Source organism: Acomys minous (genome assembly GCF_964271855.1).
Source record: "Acomys minous genome assembly, chromosome: 2".
Classification (NCBI taxonomy): domain Eukaryota; kingdom Metazoa; phylum Chordata; class Mammalia; order Rodentia; family Muridae; genus Acomys; species Acomys minous.
Window position 1 is genome coordinate 13,744,448 of NC_140484.1, and position 25,804 is coordinate 13,770,251.

The following is a 25,804-nucleotide window of genomic DNA, read 5'->3' on the forward strand; positions in this document are numbered from 1 at the left end:
GGGGCGAGACAGGAAGTAGGAGGGCGGGACTTAGAGTTATAGCCAATCCACGCAGAGGGCCAAGTCGCCGCGGCTAGTCGGTCGCGTGTGGGGGAGGGGGTTATCTTCCGGTCGGACCGAGCTGGTTGCTGGGTTTGTTGAAGGACATCGGCTGCGGAATTTGTGATTTGGGCAAAGGTGGGTGAGAAAGGCCTCTCGGCTGTTGGACCGGTGACTGGGCTTTGTAGGGCCGACTAGAATCTGGCTGTTTTTCCCGCCCCGGGACAGTGCGAGGTTTTCCTTTTGCGTGGAGGAGAGGGCGGGGAATGGGAAAGGCACTGGTGAAAATGAGGGCCGGGGGCCCCGGGACCCCGAGGCGCTTCTAGGGAGTCTTAGCACCGCGAGGAGGTCCAAGCGCCCCAAGTCTCTCCCGGTTCACGGAGAGCCTTATGTTCCATTTTCCAGTGTGGATTGAGGGTGAGACCCGTCGAAAGGGGAGCACCCCAAGGTCATCCAGTGTTGAGAGAATTCTGGCGTTTGATCCCATCTTTGGCAGAATTCGTGTGTTTTGGCCTGCATGGCCATAGTGATTTGGTTTTTTCCCGAGCCGTGATCAGGAAATCAGGTCTTAAAGCCAGAGTAAAGATGGAGTGGCCCTTGCGGTTCTCCAGGCCTGGGCGCCACAAATGGATTATATTTTAGTTTATAGTCCAGCGGTTCTGAACCTGTAGATCGCGACCCTTTTGACAAACCTCCAGCAAAATTACAGTTGTGAAGGAGCAACGAAGTAATTTTATCGCGGGGCGGGGGGGAGGGTGGTCAACACAACAGGACGAACTGTATTAACCGGTTGCAGCATTAGGAAGGTTGAGAACCGCTGCTGTATTCCATTAATGGAAGGCCTTCCCCCAAGAAGCTGCTTGTTGCTTGTGGTCCCTGGGCTTTGCCTCATCTTTCCTTTTACTTAGACCTGATGATCTCACTACTCTAGACGATGATTGTAAGACAGAATAGCTATATCCAAGAATCAATTAGGAAGCAAAGGCACCTGGTCATCCCAAGGCTTTAATGAAATGCCCATTTCACAAGGACAGAGTCGTGGAGAGACTGGTTCTGTTTAATAGTACTTATTGGATTATTTAGAAACCGCAGCAAAATCTGTCAGTTTAGACTTTCTAATAGTCTGCTGTTTAACAATAAATTTTTAAAAATATTAAACCACAGGAACATATGTGTTAGTCTTAGGTGATTTTTTTTCGCTATTGTATGGCTCTAAACTTGTGTGTGACTAAAAGGAGAGCACATTTTATTTTTTTATTCCTATTGCCTTTAGTCCGAACACTAGCAGGCAAGTTTCAAGGCCATCCTGGTCTATGTAGTAAGTTCCAATCCATCTGGGGCTACATAGTGAGACCCTATCTTTTAAAAAATAAAATTAAGAGCCGGGAGTGGTGGCGCAGGCCTTTAATCCTAGCTCTTGGGAGGCAGAGACAGGCGTATTGCTGTGAGTTCGAGGCCAGCCTGGTCTACAAAGCAAGTCCAGGACAGCCAAGGCTACACAGAGAGACCCTGTCTCAAAAAACCCACAAAAAAAATTAAATTAAAATTTCATAAAGGTCATTGTTAACAAAAAGGCTCCCTATCATTGCTCTAAAACAATATACAGTTTGTTGGAAGGTAGAAGCCTCAGTGCTTTAAGCCTTTAATATAACCGTCATTTGCTGTGTGGTGGTGACCCACGCCTTTAGTCCCAGTACCCAGAGGCAGAGATAGGCAGATCTCTTGAGTTCAAGGCCAGCTGGATATACAGAGTTCCAGGACAGCCAGGGCTACACAGAGAAACCCTGCCTCAAAAATAATAAGCCAGGCGTGGTGGCGCAGGCCTTTAATCCCAGCACTCTGGAGGCAGAGGCAAGCCTGGTTTACAAAGTGAGTCCAGGACAGCCAAGGCTACACAAAGAAACCCTGTCTGGAAAAAAATAAAAATAAATAAATAATAATAATAATACCACCATCATTGTTTATCTCACCAGCAACATCACTGCTGTTCCATCTAAGCTTCTGTGTGTCCTGCTTTAAGACTCCAGTTCCTATGACATTCTTTTATTCTGCAGTCAGAATTGTCTTTGGAATACATCATCCTTACTCCCATATGGTGTAGAATGAAACTTAAAGTACCTCAATATTGATCAGTTATGAACCACTTCCTCCTAAAGGTAACAGGTTATCAGTTAATCAGTTGAGAAGGTTAATGAATTGGCAAAGTTAAGACTTAGTTTTCTGATAGGTTTCTCATGAGAACCTTCATTTTAAAAATATATCATGAAATTAATGAAAAAGAATGTGCTTTGGTAGGTTTAGTAAATGGAAACTTGATGTACTATGGAAGTTTTGTTGTTTTTAATGGTGAATTTCCTGCTTTGGCTAGATTGGCCAAGGTCTGTAAAAGGCACCCTGGGAAGTTTAAATCTCCGTCATTGCTCCAGTAACCATGCTGAAAGTGTTCAAAACTAAGGTCTCAAATTTTGTTGCAAAGTCTTTGCTTCTAAAGCCTTTGAATGGTAAACAGAGGGGTGCAGTTTCCATAGCAACAGCACTCTTACTGTTGTCTCCTACTTCCAGTTCATCTAGAGCCAGCCAGTCTACCCGTCTTACCTGGACCGCATCCAGCTAGTCCAAGTTGCCTTTGGAGTCTGTGCTCACTGGTGTAGATAGGCAGTCATACAGAGGAAACTATGAATAGTTTTGAGTTCTGCTGTGTCTTTCTGTATTTGTCTGCTGTTCCTTTTAAGTTAGTAAACAATATGTCATTTTACTGTTACTTTTTATCTTTTTCTCTCACTGTCCCCTCCATCAGCCCCACCCACTTCTTATGGTTCCCTACTTCCAGCCAATAGTGATACTTCTATTTTCATGACTAATACATACATAAATGTATATTTAAATCTATGATCTTCATACAAGAGAAAACTGGTTTTTGTTCCGAGTCTAGGCTGCTATGGTATCCATTTTCCTGCTTGCATGGATAATTTCATTTTTCTTTATGACTGAATATATATCTCACATATTCTTTATCTACTTATCTGTTGATAGGCATCTGGGCTGCCACAGTTTCTTAGCTATTGTGAACAGCCTAGCAGTAAACAATGATATGCAAGTATCTTTGTGTGTGCTGGCTTAGTCTTTCAAGTATATCCCCAGTGGAGTAACTGGGTTGTGTGGTAGTTCTGATTTCAGTTGTTTGAAAATCCTCCTACACCTTACCCCATTCCTTGCTCTTCTACACACTGGAGAATAATCAAGCACTCAGCATAGGAAGAGCAGAGTTGTTACTAACTCTGTCCTCTGATTGAGTATAGTTTAATGTTTTCATTCATGGCTCTATCCATACTGTGTTCTAGTAAGCACTGAACTAAATCACTTTTAAGACCAGCTGAAAAGCCTGGTGTGATGGCATGTGCCTTTAATCCCAGTACTAGGGAGGGAGGCTAAGGCATATTTCTGTGGGTTTCATGCCATCCTGCTCTTCCTAGGACATTCATGGGCAAAAGAGGAGACCTAGTCTCTTTAAAAAAAAAAAAAAAAAAAAAAAAAAAAAGTAAAGCCAAACCAAGATTTAACTAGCACACTAGCACACCTGTAATCCCAGCACTCAGGGAGGCAGAGACAGGTAGATCTCTCTGAGTTCAAGGCCAGCCTGGTACAAAGAGAGTCCAGGACAACAAGGCTACACAGAGAAACCTGTCTGCAAAATTCAAAGTGACAACATACTGGTGAGATGTGGGCAAAGAGGAATCCTTATACACTGCTAATAGGAATGTGAACTGGTGCAGCCACTATGAACAGGACAGCCAGGGCTGTTAAACAGAGAAACCCTGTCTCAAGAAAACCAAAATAAAAAATAAATAAGTTGCATCCAAATCAGTTTATTGTGTTTTTTTGTTGTTGATTTTTAGGCTGACGTCATGGCTGGTGCAGAAAGTGATAGCCAGTTCCAGTTCACTGGTATTAAAAAGTATTTCAACTCTTATACTCGCACAGGTAGAATGAATGTAAGTATTAATTATGTTTTTAAGCAATTATATCTTATAATAATAGAGATATGACAACTTTCATTTACATCTTTCTTTCTTCCTCAGTGTGTCCTGGCCACATATGGAAGCATTGCTTTGTTGGTCTTATACTTCAAGTTAAGGCCTAAAAAAACTCCTGCTGTGAAAGCAACATAAATGGTAAGGAGTTACCATTCAGAAGTTTGTAACTTGCTCATTTTGATGTTAAGGTGTTTTCCTTGTCTTATAAAAAATAAACTGTTGGCACTCTGAAATTTATTGCATAGCTGAAAGAAAACATTGGATACAATGTACACCTGTAAATCCTACAGTGAGGGAACAGGCAAGAGGATTGCAGGTTCAAGAACAGCTTATGCTATATGGGTGGACTTGGTTGGTCTCAAAGCAATTGAGAGAGAACAAGGAGCTGGGTGTGGGGTCCTATGCCTGTAAACCCAGCAACACTGGGGAGGTTGAAGCAGGAGGATCACTGGGGCGCAAGGGGGGCTGTTAACAACAAGATGGTTTAGGGCTTCAAGTATTGTCTGTGTGTTTTCTCAGACTTAAGTTCTTTCCCAAAGGATTATGGGACACCCAGCTTTGTAAGAGGGTATGTCTTTTTACCTCAGCCAGTGTAGACTGTGACTTTTGGTAAACTGGCATATTAAAGAAAAACTGTCTCTTGGGTTTTGTTTTGGTACTTTTTTCTCTTACCATTTGTATTTTTCTTAACACTGTTTTTGGGGTATGTGTCCTTGCACACTCACTTACCCGGATGCTGATGTGGAAGTATGTGGATGTCTTTAAGGAGTTGGCTCTCTTTCCACCTTGCTGAGGCGGGGCCTTTTATTTCTGCTGTCATGTTCCACTCCACTGTGTGTTCCCAGCTAGCTGGCATGCACGTTTAAGGCTGACTATCCTGTCTCTGCCTCCTACCTCAACATAAGAGTGCTGGAATTACAAACGTGCCAATGCACCTGGCTCTTTTTTTTTTTTTTTTTTTTTAACATAAATTCATGGAATCAAACTCTGGTCTTCATTCTCTCCAGCCAACTATAAGCTTATTATGTAATTTAGTTTTGCTGGGGTTTTGCTTGTTTATAGTGCAAACTGGCCTCAAAGTTGTGGCAATTACTCTTTCTTAACCTACTGGGTTTGGGGAATACAGACATGTGCTACCATGCCTGGGGAGGGAATTAACCAGAGCCTGGAGAGATGGCTCCATAGTTAAGCTCTAGTACCACAAGAACAGAGGACCTGGTTCAGATCCCAGCATCCATGCCAGGTGGCTCACAACTGTCTGTAACTCCAGCTCCAGCTAATCTAACACCCTTTTCTGGACTCTTACACACCAACACACAAATAAAAAGCCTTTTAAAAAGAAGAAAAGAATTACCAGCCAAACTTGTCGTACTGGGGGTCACACCTAGGGCCTTGGCAGATGCTAGACTATCACCCTGCTTCAGAGTTACAGCTCCAACCCTAACCAACCGTTAGTATATTTAAACCGTAAATATTTACTGGGGTTTTGGTAGCTTTACATTTTTATAGAATGCTGGATTCTCTCCCTGAATAAACCCCTTTTAGATTGTCTTACAGTTTCCTTCAAGCCCTTTTATCTATTCAGAAGTCAGTAAATAATGGTGTTAGCACTAACTGTGTAGAAAGGCAAAAGGCTAGAGCTCTAATACTTCCTTCACTGACTTTTATTCTGCTCTTAAAGCTTTACCGATCTTAAATGCATTTAACATAGGAGATTGTGAGGCCCAGTACACGCCTTATCCCTGGTAAACAGGCAGTACTAGGCCCAGTTTTCCACATACTTGCTCTTAACTTTGGGAGGGTAGGAGTATCACCATAAAATTTGTGTTTTGAGCTGGGTGTGGTGGTGCACGTCTTTAATCCCAGCGCTGGGGAGGCAGAGGAAGGTGATCTCTTGAGTTCAAGGCCAGCCTGGTCTACAAGTGAGTCGAGGACAGTCAAGGCTACACAGAGAAACTCGTCTCAAAAAACCAAAAAATAAAATAAAATTGAATCATGAAAACTAAGTAGCAGTTAAGTATCTGATCTATTTATGCTATTTTAAAATGTTACTTTGCAACTAGAAAGATAGCTGGGAGCTTGACAGCACCTGTTGCTCTTGTAGAAGACGAGGCTTCAGTTCCCAGCGCCCACATACTGGCTTACAGCCATCTAGAACTCTCCTTCTAGAGAGTTCTAGGGGATCCATAGACACTGAGCACACATGGGACACATACACACGTGCAAGCAGAGCGCTCGTGCATAAAATAGACACATTTTTGAAGTGTTACTTTGTATATTACATTTTTCTCAGTTGGTTTGCTTTTAAGACTGTATTGAATTGTTGGCAGTTTCAACAATTACTTAATTGTTAAAACTGGAACATTGTGTCAACCTGAGGACAGGTGGGTGTGCGCCCTACTGACTCTTGAGAACCTGGTCGATTTTTTGTTTAAGATTTACTTATTTATTATGTATACAGTGTTCTGACTGCATGTATGTACACTTGCATGTAAGAAGATGACACCAGATCTCATTACAGATGGTTGTGAGCCATCATGTGGTTGCTGGAATTGAACTCAGGACCTTTGGGAGATCAGCCAGTGCTCTTAACCTCTGAGCCATCTCTCCAGTCCCAGAATCTAGTAGATTTACATTTTATTTTGCAGATCTGTGGTTAAAAATAGAGTGGAACACATTTGTGTCAAACTGTTTTTGCTTTGTTTATAGGATTTGCAATGTCTGACCTCATCTGTTAGCCCCAAGCCTGAAGAACCTGATGTCAACTCATCATGTGATACTCAATTTGTACAATAAATTATGAACCTGGAAAAGCTGGTTGTCTTTATTTACAACATATCAAAAATATAAAACTGTACAAAATGCAACAAAGGCAAAAACTGGCAGTGACTTGGTCTAAATTGCTTAGTTTTCCAAAGCAAGGCTCAGTACTGGAGGTAAGCAACTGAAATGTCTGACTTCAAGTGCACTAGGCCGTATGTAGCCATGTTAGCTGAAGTAGAGGACAGGATCTAAGTCTCTTCACCGGGTTTGAGAGCTTTTGACTTCACTCAGAACTTACAAGGTAGGAAGTGAGATGTTGGTGGGTGGTTGGCATGTCTAGATCTTAAGAACTGTAGCCCCTACCCAGTTACATACATTCCACTAGTCATGGGTGAAGGAAAGCATGTTAGTGGGTTGTTTAACATGGTGCTTAAGTGCCATACAGTAACCTCATTTTATAGCAGACACACACATGCTCATAGAATCTTCAGCTACTCGAGATGGTGCTATATTTCTTAATTTGAATCTTGAAGCAGAATGAATTGTTTAAATCAAATTGATTTCCTTTCTAGACATAATAAATTAAAATAGCATTTGAACAGAAAAATGCATAGTTTCCACACAATCCAAAGCACCATAAATGTTCCCTCCACGAACATAATACCTCTTATTCAACTAACGGAAATTAGTTAAATGTGGTTGCTATAGAAACGTGGAACTGTCTCGTTCAGATTTTCCAAGCAGCATACTTCCAGATCCATGTAGACAAAAACATTCTTTGTAGCTTAAATACTAATCACTGAGGTATTTGTTTTTAGTCTCCCTTTTCCAAACAGTAGCTTCCAAAAGGTCTCGAAAACCGTTGGTTTACTGTGGACTGTAAGCGCCTGCGGCTAGAACCAAGTTTCTTCGAGTAAAATGTAGGTGTACAACTGGTGTTGATTTGGTCATGTATGTACCCAATAATAACTCCTGGGAATTCTCAGGTAGATTTATATGCCCAGTGGCTGTAGTAAAATCATCAGTCTCTAAATCTTCAAATGCTTTGATAGCATCCCATAACCGGACCGTATTATCCATTGAACCTAAAATGGAAGCCAAAGGAAACTGTTAGTGTGTATCTGTCACATACAGGGTGACATTTTCTTATGTGTACTTTGTTTACTGTGGGGTTTTTTTTTTTTTAATGAAAACTAAACCTTGTACCCCAAAGCTATTAAAATAATTTACCTGATGCCAAAATTTCACCATCTCTACTAAATCTAAGTGAACACACTGTATCAGTGTGGCCTTTTAACTCTCCAACCATCAAGCCATGTCCAATATCCCAAAGAAGTACTCTGCCATCTGTTGCTCCCGTAGCCAAGAATCTCCCATTGGGAGAAAAAGTTAAGGAATGAATTGGTCCCTAGAAAAGATCAAAGGATTAAGTTAAGTACATCTGATATGGCCAAGGAAGAATTATAGATTAATAGCATGAATTTTATCTTTAAAGTTGAGGCTACCGGTTAAGTATTTTGACTCTGAAAGCATCTTTATGTGCTGGAGTAATGAAGGTGTAGAATACCTTGTGTCCAGTGAAGATCCTTACACAGTTACCATTGAGGACATCCCAGAGCCGAACAGTTCTGTCTGCAGAACCCGTAGCAACATAGTTTGAATTTGGATGAAATCTAGTGCAATTCACATCAGCGAGATGGCCAGCAAATATCCTTAAAGGCTGATAGTGATCTGTAGCCCAAAGCCTTTTTTAAGTTAATGGAAAATAAGAAATAATAGTAATTAATAGAGATAAATAAAATTTAACCTAGCTGAGCATGGTGTCACATGCCTTTAATCCCAGCTCTTGGGAGGCAGAGGCAGGTGGGTATCTCTGAGTTCAAGGCCAGCCTAGTCTACAAGGCGAATCCAGGACATCGAAGATTACACAGAAGAAACCCAGTCTCAAGATAATAAAATAAAATATAAAATTGAACCTAACATATACGTCTATCCAGGTGAAACTCAATTCCAAGTGGTTTCTCCTTGTCCTCTAACTGAAAGAAAGATAATAGACTGAGACTAACATTTTCCATCTTGATGCCTCACATAGCCTAAACTGGCTTTGACTGTCCTGTTACCACGTCCCAGAGTGCTGGTAGGTTTGTGTCTGTTTGCTTGTGTTTGTTTTATTTTGTTTGAGACAGGGTCTCACTATGTAGTCTTAGCCGCCCCAGAATTCACTATATAGATCAGACTAGTATTGAAGGCATGTACCGCCATGCCCTGTTCCAAAAGGCTGGGATTACAGACATGTAAATTCTTTTTTGTTCTTTCAAGACAGGTTTTCTGTGTAGCCCTAACTATCTTAGAACTTGCTTTGTAGACCAGACCGGCCTCAAACTTATAAAGAAGTCTGCCTATCTCTGCCTCCCAAGAACTGATACTAAAGGCGTGCACTACCAACTGACCACCTTAAATAATTTATTTTAATTTTACTTATTTTTTTTTTAGTTTTTCAAGACAGAGTTTGTGTAGCCTTGGCTGTCCTGGACTCACTCTGTAGACCAGACTAGCCTCAAACTCAGAGTGATCCACTTGCCTCTGCCTCCCAAGTGCTGGGATTAAAGGCGTGTGCCACCAGGCCTCGCTTATTTTTATTTTATGTTCATTGATGTTTTGCCTACATGCATGTCTGTGTAATGGTGTCAGATCCCTGGAACCTGGAGTTACATTTTTGAGCTGCCATGCAGGTGCCAGGAAATGAACTTGGGTCCTCTGGAAGAGCAGTCAGCACCCTCAACTGCTAAGCTAGCTCTCCAGTCAGCATGTAAATTCTTTCTTTGTATACCCACTCCTAATGCACAGAAAGCCATTTTTGTGTAGTTTAGGCAACCACATAGTTTCTAGCAAGAATTTTGTCAATGGGAACTTTAGGATAACAGGAGACATAAAGGTACTCCCAGTAACGTAAAAGCAAGACATGGCTGACGTGCTAGGAACATGTTATAAATTACATTAAAGCAGGGTTGTCGGTGTAGATGTCATGGGAGAAAGAGTAATACTCTCTTCTCAATTCATTTGCAAACTACAGCTGTGAATACTTATCTTCTTGAAAAGATAACCCTGAAAATGAAGTTTGCTGGACTTGTATTCCCAACAAGAAATGATTATTTTCAATGAATTAAACCCCATTAGATAATAGTGTTCTTACCGAGCTACTCGGTCATGGCCTCCTGACACAAAATAATATCCATATGGAGAAAACTGTGTGTCCCATACTGGGTAGTTGTGTCCTTTATAGCCCACCAAGCAAGTAAACGTCTGAAGGCTCCAGAGTCTAACAGTTCCGTCCTCTGAAGAGGAGAGCAGATAGTTCCTGAGGAAAAGAGGTGATGTTTGATTGCCAGAACCAGTTACCTGTCCAAGTTTCTTCTCTTACCACATTTTAGCAAATGGCAGGCACCTATGTTGTATCAATGTGTGTGCATGCACATGTGCATGGGAGTGCACACAGTGCTGAGAACTGAACCTAGGGCCTTGCACGTGGCAGGCAGGCCTTCTTAGGTGAGGACTTGTGTTTGTTATACAGTATGCATGGGCATATTCGGGTGTTTTCCTTGATCAGTCTCTCAGATGAACCCAAAGCTTGTCAGCTTTGTCAGCTCCCATCTCCAGCTCCAGAGTACTGAGATTATAGGAGGGCTGTCATGCCACTCCAGCATTTATGTCGGTTCTGGGGGTCCAAAATCTGGTCTTCACACTTGCATGCCAAGCACTTTACCCACCTTTTTATTCTTAGCATCCACAGTGTAGGTACCCAGAGCTAAAAAGTATTAAACTAATGTTAAAATATTGTCATATTGCTGGGCATGGTGGTGCATGCCTTTAATCCCAGCACTCTGGAGGCAGAGGCAGGCAGATCTCTGTGAGTTAGAGACCAGCCTGGTCTACACAGTGAGTCTAGGACAGCCAAGGCTAACACAGAGAAACTCTGTTTCAAAAAAAGAAAAAAAGAAAAGAAAAAAAAAACAAACACTAGTGATGGCTCATATCTAATCTTAGAATTTGGGAGACTGAAGCAGGAGGCTTGCTACAAATTTAAGCTAGTCTTGGCTACAGTGTGAGTCCCTGTTTCAAAACACCAAAAAATTAATATTAACGATAATAGAAAGTATGGTTACCAAGAGAGTCTAGAAATGAGATGTTACCAATTTTGGATATTTAAAAACAAAAGTGGGGACAGCTGAGTAGCAGACTGCATGCCTAGCATGTGCTTGAGGCCTATATTCAACCTGGACTCTACTCACATGTAGCATGCTAATGTTCTACCTTCTTCAGAGATAAATACAAAAGCCAACAGTTTTCACGGAAATTCAAATGTACCATCTGGCTAGTCCTATTAAGTATGTTTTGTTTTGTTTTTTATTTAATTTTCATCTCACAAATTCAATGAAAACCATGGTGGTTGAAAATTACTATATAAGCTGGGCGAGGTGGTGCGCACCTTTAACCCCAGCACTCGAGAGGCAGAGGCAGGCAGATATCTGTGAGTTCAAGGCCAGCCTGGTCTACAAAGAGAGTCCAGGACAGCCAGAGCTCTGTGTCTCACATAAGAGAGAGAGAGAGAGAGAGATAGAGAGAGAGAGGGAGGGAGGGAGGGAGGGAGGGAGGGAGGGAGGGAGGAAGAAGAAAAATATTTTCTAACTTGGCATGGTGGCACAAGCCTGTGATCCACTCAAGGAGGCAGAGGCAGGTGGATCTCTGTGAGTTTGAGGCCAGCCTGGTCTACAAGTTCAGGACAGCCAAGGTTACATAAAGAAACCCTGTCTCCCAAAAACAAAAACATCAAAAAGCAAGCTACTATCTAAGTAGAATACAGATGATAATATGGGTGAAAATACCCTCTTCCAGCCATTTTTGCATAAAGTTAGAAATGGAAATCAAGAAATACCTACACACATACGGTGCTATTATTTCAAAACATGGTCTGGCTGAGATGCTCAGCTGACTTTGAACCACAGTTCTCTTGCCTTAGCGTCCAGAGCAGCTGAGGCTGCAGGCACTTACCTCCACGCCCACTTCTTTTCATTCTTTCCATTACAGAAGCTAATGCTTCAGTTGAAGCATTATGTATTATACTAATGCCATTAGTATAAGAATTTCTCTTAAATTTTACGAAGTTCCACAAGAACAAACCAAGAACTCAAGCAATTCAACCTCCACCAGAGAGTTATTCAAAGATAAAGCTAAATTTTGAAAGCAGTGAGCTCTGAATGTGTATGTTGCTTCTGTAAATCCAATATATACTTAGTTGCTATTTTACATCCCAGTACCCCCAACATAAATTAGCAAATGGTAAGAGTCTAAAAGATACTGAGCTGCAGGCAACCATGATGTTTTTCTGAAAAGTGTCTAGGCATTTGCATTTTGTTTCCAGCAGTTAACTTTTAAATCTCAGAATTGTTTATCAGGATTTAATTTTGTTTTTTACCTATCCGGACTGAAGCTGGCTCCATAGACAGGCCCACTGTGACCATACAAAATCTTCAGCTCACTTGCCGTTTTCTCATCCATGATTCTCTCTAAGACATCATCTGATTCTTTGTCTATAAGACTAAGATCTAAAAAGGTCCAGAAATAATATTTTAGATGTGTTCATTTTAAGGCAAATCCCATCGCAGTTCAGAACTAACATTGCAACATTTCTTCCTATCTACAACAACATTATGCCAAACTAAGGTCGGTGATCTTTCTCCTTGTGCAGAAGAAAATGAGTCATCAAACATTTAAGATCTGCTAAACCACAGTTATACAGTATGAAAATCAGGACTGATTCTTTAGTCTGCCTACCATGCTATGTTTTGTAAAACAGAAGCTATAAAAATCCTAAAACAATTTAAATGTATTGTTTAGGAAAAATAGCTAACAAAAAGCTTTTTAAAATTCTGACTTTAGTAGAGGGTTGGGCTTTTTTATTTTGCCTTTTTGTTTTTGTTTTGATTAATTAATTTTATGCATATCAGTGTTTTACCTACATGGACGTAAATGGACCACATCCATGTGTTGGGTCCCCTTGAGCCACCATGGTGGTGGGAATCTAACCCAGGTCCTCTGCAACAACAGTCAGTGCTTTCAACAACTGAGTCTTCATTTACCCAGCCCCTTGTTTTGTTTGAGACAAGGTCTTCACTATGTAGGCTAGGCTATTTTGAACTTACAAGGATCCTCCTGCCTCAGCTTTTGTATGAATGTGAATTTGAGGATTTATGCCATCACACATATAGATGTCAGAGAACAACTTGTAGGGTCAGTTCTCTTCAACCATGTGGGTTGTGGACACTGAACTCCAGTTATGAGATCTGGTGGCAAGCGATCACCTCTACTGCTGAGTCATCCTGACAGCCTTCACTAGGGTTTCCTTAACATTTACAGGCAAATGATCATCAGATATTAGAGTTTTAACTTTACAGAGTTGTCATTCCGCACATGAGAGAACTGAGAGGCAATGGAATAATAATTGCCAGCCCAAAGGCTCTTTCATTACTGGAAATGTTCTCTTGGTTCGGTGTTTGTTTTGTTTTGAGACTGTTTATCTAAACTTTGCAGGCTGGCCTTAAATTCACTCTGCAATCCAGGTAGTCCTTGAACTCACTTGCTTTTTAAAAAATATTTAGTGTATGTGTATCTGTGGGTGCACACATGCCTCGCACGTGTAGGGAGGTCAGAAGACAACTTTTAGGAGGCAGTTCTAGAAATAGAACTCGGGTGGTCAGGTTTGGCTGCAACAAGTGCCTTCTCCTCAGCTGCCATGCCCAGTCCTTGAATTCTCAATCCTCCTGTCTCAAAGTGTTTGTAACCAATGGGCCTATACCACCAGGTACAGCTGAGAACGTTATCGTGAAATCACTTCTGCAAAGATCACAATTCCCTGTCTATATTCTATGAGATCAAATTGGTATAGACTTATTTCAAGTTTGTACCAAAATCTCAGTTACCTGATGCTTGTTTGACACTACGAAGCTTTTTAGGTGTCACAGACCACACTCTGACAGTTGAATCTGCAAAACCTCCTGCAATCAGACTAGAATCATCAGTGACGTCCACTGCAGTGAGGCCCTGACAGTTAAAAAAAAAAAGAAAAGAAAAAAGAAAAAGATAGTATTAAATAACACTGTGGTAGAAGAAAAAGTACAATCTTTTTTTTTTTTTTTGACTGCTTTGTAGTCCAGGCTGGCCTTGAACTCACATCGATCCGCCTGCCTCTGCCTCCTGAGTGCTAGGATTAAAGGCGTGTGCCACCACACCAGGCAATCAGATCTTAAAGAATTTATAATGTGCCAGACAGTGGTGGTGCACACCTTTAATCCCAGCACTTGGGAGGCAGAATCAGGAGGACCGCTGTGAGTTCCAGGACAGCCAGGAAAACACTGTCTCAAAAAAAAAGTTTTTCCCATATGAAAGATCATTTGACAACTATGAACACATGTACATAGGAGCAAAGTTAAATGCACACCTGTATATATAGCTGCATTTACATACACATACATACATGTAATAATAATTAATAGATCATAATGTGGAGACTGAGGAGGAGTGCCAGGAGGAATGTACATGCAGCACTAATGTTTGAAGTTCTCAAGAAAAAGTAAGCGCAGCTAAAACAAGACTATCTGAATTCCGCGCTTAGATGACCCCGAGGAGTGTCCTCAAAGGTGAGAAGCACAGAACTGCAGTCAGTCAATCCAGGGTCAAGTATAAGTGCAAGATTTTGACTTGCAAGCTGCGAAAGGCTTTTAAATGCAGACGTCCGTCTACTCTGACCAGAGTCATTTTTATCTCTCACAAGAAATTACTTGGTTTTTTGAGACAGGATCTCACTATTTTGCAAACCTGGCTGCCCTCAAACTCACAGGCCCACCTGCCCTGCCCAGACTGCTAAAATTAAAGGCATGTACCACCACACTGGCTTTCCTTTGTTTTTAAATTAAATAATGCCAAATGTTTAAATAATAAAATTCCATTTAGTTATCCCCCCCCCCCCGTGGTAAATCAACATTTTATCTGGCTCTTTTGTGAGAAACTGTCCAATTATTTTACTAACCTGGTAGGCATTAAGGAATGTATAAAAACAAATAGAGGGCAAACAGTCTGGCCCAAGGCGCACTCGCTTGGTGGTTTCTTTCATATTCATTATTTTGTCCAGTTTGTCTGAATCTTTCAACTCAGGAAGAGGGATTCTATAAGAGAAAACAGACTAAGAGTCACTCTTTGGATATTAAACCAACTTCAACCCTCTGTGACATAGCTTTCACGTCTGTGTTGCTTCCCCACCTGTTTTGAGGTGGGGCATTGGGATCTTGTTTTTTGCTTTTAGATCCAATACTATCCTTTTTAGGCTTCTTCTTCTTAGGTTTGCCTTCTTCATTTTCTCCTTCTTCATCCTCATCATCCAAAGGCACCTCAATTTCTGGTTCTTTTAATAAACCAAAAAATACCTGCAAATCAAAAGAATCAACATTTTAAAAATTAACTTTCATTCCATGTGTTTGGTTAAATAATTTCTCTTTTCAAGCTCTCTTGCAGCTATAAATGACCACATAACATAACTGTAACCAACAAATATACACAAACAAACAAAGCCACTCATTGTCCTTGTCCTGGTTTTAAAGAGACTTGGCAGACTTTTTGTTGTGTCCCCTATTCCTCCCCGGGTTCAGCTGCAATGTTATAGCAGCCATTGTTAGTACGTGCACACATACATGCACCACATTCTAAAAATGGTGGGCCAGAAACAGGAAGCCAAGGGGTACGGACAGCATTATGGAATTATTATGTCAGTCCCAGAAGAAAAACAAAACCAAAAACCCTTGTTTGCCTCAGCCACTGTAGTTAGGGCTGCTACTCGCAACCAGTCCCAAATCCTCACATACCCCAGTAACCCTTACAGCAACCCATTTTAAACGCAGTGTCAAGTTATCCCCAAGGCAGCTGTGAGAGGAGTGTAAATCCCACCATTTCCATCTGCAGTACACAATTCTAGGTTTGCTCCCGTACCTTTGATTTGTTTGCTTCTCGTTTGGCCTCTCCTGCCAAGCTTCCCACCATCGCATCTATCTGCTGCTTACTGCGAGGCATCCCATCAAAGATGTCAATGTAGAGGTGCTCCTGCACTATGCTCCAGATCTGATTGTTCTGTTTCTCCTGAAGATGCCGCTTCAAGAGTTGGTACGAATCACGGGAAATGCGAAGAACAAATTTACTTGTTCGAAAGTCCAGCATGGTTTCATTCCCTTTCATGTGTTCCTTTTTGGTAAGACTAGATAGTACTCGTAGGTCATCCTGGTAATAACATTCCTGATCTCCATGGAACCTGTTTTAGTGATTTTAAAAAGTCATTTTTCAATGTGTCATTAAGGTGATCTGCTTCTCCCTCATATGTTTATAAGCCATCCCACACTAATCTGTAAATATATAATAAAGAACACATTTATAAAATAGTAATATATAAATAGCCCTGATCTAGGCTATAGGATCAATAGTAATACATTTCAAAGTTATTATAAATTCAGTTCTAAAGTCACCCTTAAAATGACTAATTTCTCTAATGAAATGTATCATAAACATTTCAAGAGAAAGTTCTGAAATAGAGTACAGTGAGTGAAACACTTAAAAGGAAGATAAGACCCACCACTACTATGTATTTAAGGACCATTTTTGACCCATGGTGGTGCAAGCCTTTAATCTCAGCACTCAGGAGGCAGGGGCAAGTGGATCTGAGTTCAAGACCCACCTTGTCTATACGGAAAGTTCCAGGACAGCCAGAGCTGTTACACAGAGAAACACGTCTTAAGGGGAAATTAAAAAAAAAAAAAAAGAAAGAAAGAAAAGGAAAAACTCTTTGGCAATACATAAAAATATCAGAACCCTTGCTTTACTTAATTTTGCACTTTCTCAAAACCCCACTTTAAAAGTTTTTATTAAAAACAGTTCAAACAAAGAAGTAGAAAATAGTATGCCTTCAGTGTATTTATCACAGCCTCAAAAATAATCAGTACATGGACTCTCATGCCTAAACATTTTAATTACTTTCTATGTTAAGACATACTAAATATCCATTTTTAATGCTGATAAACTAAAGAACAAATATTGGTATCAAACAATGACTACTTTCATTTTTCACTATTATCAAGCCAATTAAATAAAGCCTTCAGCCTTGGTTATTACTTACAGTTTAAATATATTTTTGTTTTTACAAGTCTTGGCTTGTTTTGCCCTCATTTGGGCATGGGTTCCTAGAAGACTGTCTGTAATGGGGACAGAGGACCTTTTATGACAGCCCTTCTTCCTACATGGGTGGATGGTTATCCCAGAAGATTGAGAGAGCAAGACTGATGACAGTACTGCAAAAGAAATTAGGTTGTAGTGTAGAAATGTTGTTATTAGGCAGAGGGAGACAGAGACAGAGACCACGGAGCTAGTTTGCTCTCTGTACCTTCAGTTAGGAATCCGGGTGTAATGAATGAATACAATAGCTTATTAAGAGTTCTGCTGTTCCCCTGCCACCATCACTCTTGTTACCTGACGCGTCCTAACTTCAAGCTCTATCGGTTGCACTGAAGAGCTCCCCTTCAGTCAACTCAGCACTGCCTCCTGGGCATCTGTAACTCATCACCTTCCTGGATTTCTTCCGATTTTGCTACCCTTTCCTTTTCTACATCTTATACTTGGTTGTTAAATGTCGGAGCTCCTCAAGCCAATAGACAGCTCTAGTTCCTCTTCTCCTCTCAGCGTTTATATGGGGGGAACAGGGGTTACATTATTATAGAGGGACAGAGTGACTCCTGGCCAGCCAGTTCTGGAGGCAGTAGTTTCTTGTTGTTGTTGTTTTTGGTTTAGATGCAGGGTTTCTCTGTACAGCCCTGGCTGTCCTGGGACTCACTCTGTAGATCAGGCTGTCCTTGAAGCTAGAGAACCACCTGCCTCAGCCTCTAGAGTGCCAGGATTAAAGGTGTGAGCTGCCATGCTGGGTGTAGTTATTGGTTTTTGTTTTTTCTGAGACAGGGTTTCTCTGTGTAGCCTTGGCTGTCCTGGAACTCTCTTTGTAGATCAGGCTGGCTTTGAACTCACAGAGATCCACCTGCCTCTGCCTCTCAAGTGCTGGGATTACAGGTTGTTGGTTCTTAATGAGTTCTTCAATTAGTCAAAAGCATACCTGAATTGGAACTAAAGATTTGTCCCCCTACTTGACACACCATGTCCTCTTCTAGAGGTTTCTGTCAGTAAAGTCATCTTTATCCAGAGGACATACCAGAAATCTAATTATCAATATTTCACTTCCATATCCAACTGATTAAGTGTCAAATTAATCTACTTTCCACCTTCAGATTTTTGTTTCTCAACAGGGATGCTACTGATATATTGGAAAGATAATTCTGTGTTAAGTAGGACTATCTATACATCCCATAATATTCCCTCTTCCCCTCCCAGCTATTATAACAAAGCAAAATGCAATATTTGCAAATGGTCTAAGGGAAACAGGCATATCAGCTCCACTAACAACCACTTAATAGCCCTAGTCAACCAACAGTCCCTCACCATGTTTGCCTTTTTGCATAAAGGCCTTTTAAAATGCATACTCAGGCTATGGTGGGGTGGACCATTCCTATAATCCTAGCACTTAGATGAGAGAAGCCAGCATATCTCTGTAAGTCTGAGGCCAGGCAGGGCTACATAGCAAGATCCTGTCTTAAGAAAAGAACAACTCCAGGACAGTCAAGGCTAATAACACACAGAGACCTTGTCTCAAAAAACCAAAAGAAAAGAATAACTCGAAAAACCAAAAAACCAAGCAAAGAACAACAAAAGAACCAAAACCATCTATATGCCGGGCATAGTGGCACACGCCTTTAATCCCAGCACTCAGGAGGCAGAGGCAGGCGGATCACTGTGAGTCCGAGGCCAGCCTGGTATACAAAGAGAGTCCAGAACAGCCAAGGCTACACAGAGAAACCCTGTCTCGAAAAACCAGAAAAAAAAAAAAAAGAAAAGAAAAGAGAGAAAGAACAACAGCTGGATGTGGTGGTACATGCCTTTAATCCCAGCACTCAGGAGGCAAAGGCAGGTGGATCTCTGTGAGTTCAAGGAAAACCTGGTCTACAAACCAGTTTAGGACAGCCAGGGCTGTGACACAGAGAAACTCTGTCTCAAAAATCCTAAAAAAGAAAAAAAGAAAAAGGAGACAAAGAAAGAACAAAAAACAAAAACAAAAAACCTGAAATTAATGAAATGATCTAAATGACATCTATAGCAGAAATGCCTCACTATCCCCCAAATGCTCATTTTTCCTTTCCTCCTCCATTAGCAAAACACCTGATGCTGGGCAATGGTGGCACACACCTTTAATCCCAGCTCTTGGGAGCAGAAGTAGGCGGATCTCTGTGAGTTTGAGGCCAGCTTGGTCTACAAAGTGAATCCAAGACAGTCAAGGCTACACAGAGAAACCTGTCCTGAAAAAAACAAACAAACAAATCAAACCCAAAAGACCCCAAACACCTCACAATTAGCTAGGGACAGAAACCTAAGGAAAGACCATGTTTCCTATATCTTTAGCTAGAAATGGTTGCTGACTAAGAAGTGTGTGCATCTTCCAGTAATGTGTGCCCTCCTTACTGACCAGAATATTGCTAGGACTGCTGTCTCAGAGAGGACCATCCTGCACCATATAGTGGAAGCTACATGACAAGGACGGTAAACTGAAGAAGGCCACGTGCCTGATGATCAAGAACTCACCTATCAACCCTAAATTGCCTACTTTTATGAGAAAACTTTCATTGTATTTAAACCTCTGTGTTTGGGTTGTGAGTCACTTTCAGTCTAATCTAATCCTAACATAGTTTACTACTGCTCTTAGAATAAAGTTTTATTTATATCATCGAGTTTTCAGTGACTTGCAATCAAATCTAGTCTCATCCAATACAAATCTCTATTATTCCTGTGACAAGACAGAGATCCTGAACACAGTCCAAGAACCTGCCTGTTGTTCCCAACTGAATGTCACACCACACCCCGAGCCATTCCCTGCCTCACACACTGTGAGACTCGGTAACTACCACGATCCAGTGCCCCTCATGCCTTCCAGATAGGCTCTTCTCTTTACCTCACTAATCCCTAGCCCTTCTTCAGCCCTCATTTCAGGTCTGGAGCAATCTTCTCGCCCCCATGTTAGTTTCACATTGCCCAAGGTACCTCTCCTTCACATAGTACCTTTTGATTTACAATCTCACATTGTGTGGTTACAGATGTTTGTGTACACATACATATATAGAGTAATAAATATGTTAAGATTCACATACTTCTCAAAGAATGATTTTGCTTCATGTTCATGTTGATTATAAACTAGCTCCAAGTACATGTGTACAAACAGAGGATAAAAGAGTTGGGACAGTTCTGCTCGGTGGCAGTCCAGAGAACACTCAATGAAGTGTTTCAGTCCACTGTAGTACTCTTCATACATTGTAGGGTCTCCTTGCTGGTTGTAGGCCGACAAGACAGCACTGACATCTGGCTGGTCTTCCACAGCTACACTTCCAACTGTTTAAAAAATGAAAGACAACTTTTAAGAAAACGATCTACGATACACCAAGTAAATGTGGCTTTGCTAAGGCCCAGAGGACAGCTGTTTCTCAGGATTGTCCCTTTCCTGCCAACTTCTCTTCCCCAACACAATCATGTATCTTTTTAAAAAATTGTATTACATGTGTTATTCTGTGTATGTATGCAACTGTGTATGGGGGAAGAGAGCAGACAAGCCATAGTGCTCATGTGGAGAATCAGAGGGCAAGCTACAGCAGTCAGTTCTCTCCTTCCACAAAGGAGGTTTCAGGGACCCATCTCAGTGTGTCAGGTTTCATGGCACGCACCTTTACCTGTTATGCCATCTTGCCAGCCCACAGTCACACACCCTTTAATGGGAGTTAGCATGTTTTTCAGTAACCCAAGCCAAAGGCCCCACAGTTTGATCATATCTTACATTTTCTTTCTTTTTTTTTTTTTCTTGTGTCTGCCCACACAAGAAGGCACCAGATCTCATTACAGGTGGTTGTAAGCCACCATGTAGTTGCTGGGAATTGAACTCGGGACCTTTAGCAGAGCAGACAGTGCTCTTAACCTCTGAGCCATCTTTCCAGCCTCTATATCTTACAGTTTCAAATCAGTTACAAGAACAGTCAACATTTTTCCTGGAACTGCCTATTTTTTTTTAAATGTTTACTTTTATTTTATGTGCGTTGGTGGTGGTGGTGGTGGTGGTGGTGGTGGTGTGTGTGTGTGTGTGTGTGTATGTGTGTGTGTGTCAGATCTTGGAGTTACAGACAATTGGGAGCTGCCATGTGGCTGCTGGGAATTGAACCCTGGTCCTCTGGAAGAATAGCCAGTGCTCTTAACCACTGAGCCATCTCCCCAGCTCTGGAACTGCCTTATTTTAACGACAAAGTGTATATGCAGGATTGGGAACGTGCTAAATGGCTAAGACCTGCCTAGCATGCACAACTCCCAAAAACACCAAATAAATAAATAATAAATAAATAAATAAGCAAAGCTAACTATTATGTTCATCTTCTCTCAAGGCTCAGTGGAAAGCACATACACCCCTGGAATAGATCTAATCCCATCATAGCTTCATATTCAAACATCAATCACCTCATAGAAGACATCAGCATTTCAAGGAAAAAAGGCAACATTTGTTATGGCTCTGCAATACGAAAGACTACAAGTCAACTGTATATGCTTAAAGCAATTTCTATAACCAGTCATTTCACGATAGAAAGACTATTTATTTGTAATATAGCAATACAAAACAATAATGCTTTTTCAATCAAATCAGAATTTGGATGTTGGAAATTTTGGTGCAATTATAGTGTCATACCCTTTCATGCATGCACGCATGTGCACGCACGTGTGTATATGTGTGTGTGCATGTGTGTTTAATGGTTATACATACTCTTTACTGCAAAAATTAAAATTAAAGTTACAATTTTGTAGTCACTCTCATGGTCTGTTTTCCTCCTTGGTTTCTCCAGTATGATCTAAAAAATAAGTCATTTCTTGACAGATGAGATATTAGAAAAATAATAAAATAACAATATAATTTGTGTTCCAATATAGTCATAAAGTTTAGCATACAGAAAAGACCCTCATTTTCAGTCACATTTTCCACATATTTTTATTTATCATTTCCTTTCCCCATAACAGTAATTCTCCTGATTCAGCATCCCAAGTGCTGGCATTATAAACATAACACATTTCTATTTATGGATTACAGTGCCATGTGTTAAAACTTCCTGCCTGGCAATGCTCTCACGACACAGATTAACTTGTCTAGAACCACTAAACTGGATAACTTAGTTCAACATGTACTAATCTCATTTGAGAACTTATACTAAATATGAGTTTACAATTTTTAAGGTTGGTGTGTTGTGTGTGAAAGGCAAGTTTCTGAGGGGCTGGAGAGATGGCTCAGAGGGTAAGGGCATTGACTGCTCCTCCAAAAGTCCTGAGTTTAATTCCCAGCAACTACATGGTGACTCATAACCATCTATAATGTGATCTGGCATGCAGGTAGAGAACTGTATACATATTAATAATAAGTAAGTCTTTTAAAAAAGAAGAAAGAAAGAAAGAAAGAAAGAAAGAAAGACAGACAGACAAGTTTCTGGTTGCTGGGTCTCTCCTTCCACCATGTGGGTTCTGTAGACCCAACTTAAATGGTCAGGCGGGACAGCAAGCGCCTTCACCTCATGAGCCCTACTGGGAGAGTGTGCTTTACTGTAGCGATTTTGTGACAACAATGTCTGGGGAAAAGGTGGAAATGACTGTCAGTCCTGGGTACATGACACATTACATCTGAGTCTCATGATAACTTACTTATTAATAAAACAAACAAACAAACTAGGGGAAAATGTCTTTAACTGACATTACATAAGGAAAAACAACGGGGGAAAAAAAGGTCTGCCACACACCTACCCGTAAAGTTAGTGTTTTCTTTGTTTGTTTGTTTGTTTGTTTGTTTGAGACAGGGTTTCTCTGTGTAGCTTTGGCTGTCCTGGACTCGCTTTGTAGACTAGGCTGGCTTTGAACGCAGAGAGATAGGCCTGCCTCTGTCTCCCAAATGCTGGGATTAAAGGCGTGCGCCCTACAAATTAGGGTTTTCAAAGGCACGCTTTAGAAACCTTACGGCAGACTTCCAGTCTCCACCCCTTCCAGCGTTTAAGCCTGAAGTGATGCTCAGGAATTTGCATCCTCCAAAACATGTAACCCTGTGGTTCTCAGCTCATATTCTGAGAAATCCTGACCACCATCACTCTGGATGTGTGGTCCAAAGCAAGTTTACAGCAAGTCCGTTTTCTTGTCTCAAAAAGAGAGACGAGCGCTATGGAACTGTGGAAATCAAGATACAGAAAGTACTTGCAATACAACAGTAAGTATGGGAAATGTAACGGTACTATATTAGTGTTCACGGGACACTATCCAAGGCTCGTAAGTCCAAACAGGAGTGAAAACCCAAAATCCCGAAGCTCCCCTCACTTCTGTCAATCCCTGGTTCCCGCACCTCCCTCAGCTCCACAGCTCGGCTCAGCCTCTGGCTGGAACTGACAGCTCAGAAGAGGGTTTGACTGCGCAGCCGGCGCCGTAGAGAAAGGGGCGGGCATGTGGCCCTAGAGGCGGGCCCAGGAAATTCAAAACAAGCCCGCAGAGGTGCAGGCCTGCCAGCCCTTGCCTTCCCCGCTAGCTCCCCTTCATGCCGGCGGTCCGTGCCCGGGACCCCGCGACTCACCCTTTCCTGGAGCCGCAGGACCTGAAGCTGAACCTGAGAACACCGAGGTCACCGAAGCGCCGGCCCCCGGAGGGTCGGGCCCCGCAGAGCCGGGGACTGAGGCGGTGACCCGGCTGAGAAGAGCGCTAGCCGCCTCCGCGCCAGCCCCGTCCAACTCTCCCGGAGCTCCGGAGCCCGCCACTGCCTCCTCCAGCAGCCGGGCCTCGCGGCGCAGTGCCTCTTCGGCCTCGCGGAGGTTGCTCTGCCGTAGGAACTGCAGCACAGCCAGAAGAGTCTGCCGGTCCTGCGGAGCGCCGGCCTCGGCGGGAGCGGCGGGCACCGGGGCCGCCCCCGCCGGGGCAGCGGCAGAGACAGCCACCACAGGCTTAGGGGTCCCGCCGTCCCCGCCGGCCGCCGCCGCCGGCGCCGCCACATTCCCGCCGCCGCCGCCATTGGGGCCGTTGTTGGGAGTGCCACCGCTACCCTCGCCTGCGCCGTCGCCAGCCTGCGGAGGTAGCAGCGTCGGCGGTCCCTCAGGCTCTAGCTTGACCGCCACCTCCGTCTGCTCCTCCGCCAGCGCCGCCATCTTGCGGCTGAGCCACCTCGCGCCGTCAAGCGTGGCTGCGTTTTCGCCACATGGAGGGCGGGGGGGAGAGCGTTTCACGACAACTGCGGCTGGCCATTTACGGCAGGAGGAGGAGCTAGCTTAGTAGAAAAGGAATGGGAGAGAGCTACTTTCAAAAGTGAGTGAAAGGCAGGCAGGAAGTGGGAGCTGGTTACCGTCTCTATTACGTTTGCCTGATAATTACGGTTTATTGCAGGCAGGCTACATTCGGGCCTTGAGATAAACGGTTTACGTTATACGAGTTCTTTTAATTCAACAATTTCAGAAGGTGCTAATCCCTGGAGTCTTTACAGACGGCATAACCAAAACCTAAAGAGGTTAAATACCGAGCTAAAATCCCACACGAAGAAAGAACGTCAAAATTTAAGCCCAGGTATTTAATTCAAAAACACATACCATTTATCAGAAGGAGGCTTCTGAGTTTCTGGTAAGATTTTCTAATACTGTGAACTGAGCAGTGGTTACTTCTTTAGTTTTCATTCCTGTAAAAAAAAAAAATCTAGCTTTGTGAACTTTACAGTATATGAGATATTGTAATAAAGGCCTTTAAGCTGGATTTAGAGTTTTTTGTTTTGTTTTCTTTTCTTTTCTTTTTTGAGACAGGGTTTCTATATCAGCCAGAGCTACAGAGGGAGCCTTCTCTTATCTGCACAGGTTATCAAAAAAAACCACAAAATCGATTATAAATTAAAGAGAGAAAAAATTGTAAATGTCTTTTCATTCCTTGTTACCAAAGAAACCGTTTCTATTTATTTATTTACTCACTTATTTTTGTTTTGTTTTCGAGACAGGGTTTCTCTGTGTAGCCTTGGCTCTCCAGGACTCACTTTGTAAACTAGGCTGGCCTCCAACTCACAGAGATCCACCTGCCTCAGCCTGTTCCAGTGCTGGGATTACAGGCATGCACCACTGCACCCGGCTCCATTTCTCTCTTTAAAAACTTTATTTATTTTATTTTTGGTTTTTCAAGACAAGGTTTCTCTGTGTAGCCTTGGCTGTCCTGGACTCACTTTGTAGACCAGGCTAGCCTCAAACTCACAGAGATCCACCTGCCTCTGCCTCCTGAGTCTGGGATTAAAGGCAAGCGCCACCATGCCCGGTTTAAGACCGGTTCTTATGGGGGCTGGAGAGATGGCTCAGTGGTTAAGAGCACTGTCTGCTCTTTCAGAGGACCTGAGTTCAATTCTTAACAACAAAATGATGGCTCACAAGCATCTGTAATGTTATCTGATGCCTTCTTCTGACTTGCAGGTATCCATGCAGATAGATTACTCATATACATAAAAATAAATTAATTTCATTTAAAAAAAAAAAAAAGATAGGGTCTTAAGCACCCAGGCTGCCCTTGAACCTGCCTCCCAAGAGCTGGGATTACAGGCATTTGCCACCACACCCAGCTTGGTTTTTTTTGTTTTGTTTTATTTTGTTGACAGACTCTCAGTGTGTAGCCAAGCTGGCCTGTGACTTACCGTCTTCCTACCCCAGACTTATTACAGATATGTGCTCCCACTCTCAGCCAATATGAACTGTTCTCTTTAAGAATATGGGTTT

The 25,804-nt window shown here is 42.1% G+C and overlaps 2 protein-coding genes across 2 annotated transcripts; one reads left to right on the top strand and one right to left on the bottom strand.

The window, feature by feature from the left end:
- Positions 1-33: 33 nt before the first annotated feature.
- ATP5MK (ATP synthase membrane subunit k) lies at positions 34-6,886 on the top strand. Its single transcript, XM_084763359.1, has 4 exons — positions 34-177; positions 3,936-4,031; positions 4,119-4,211; positions 6,783-6,886. Exons 2-3 carry the CDS (start codon positions 3,945-3,947, stop codon positions 4,206-4,208), a joined length of 177 nt encoding a protein of 58 aa, XP_084619485.1. The 5' UTR covers positions 34-177; positions 3,936-3,944; the 3' UTR covers positions 4,209-4,211; positions 6,783-6,886.
- Positions 6,871-25,056, bottom strand: TAF5 (TATA-box binding protein associated factor 5). The gene is made up of 11 exons (XM_084763195.1): positions 23,650-25,056; positions 20,171-20,408; positions 15,873-16,188; positions 15,150-15,313; positions 14,920-15,055; positions 13,814-13,934; positions 12,310-12,439; positions 10,030-10,194; positions 8,404-8,581; positions 8,067-8,244; positions 6,871-7,921 (listed from the first exon to the last, which is right to left on the bottom strand). Exons 1-11 carry the CDS (start codon positions 24,212-24,214, stop codon positions 7,704-7,706), a joined length of 2,409 nt encoding a protein of 802 aa, XP_084619321.1. The 5' UTR covers positions 24,215-25,056; the 3' UTR covers positions 6,871-7,703.
- Positions 25,057-25,804: the final 748 nt, after the last annotated feature.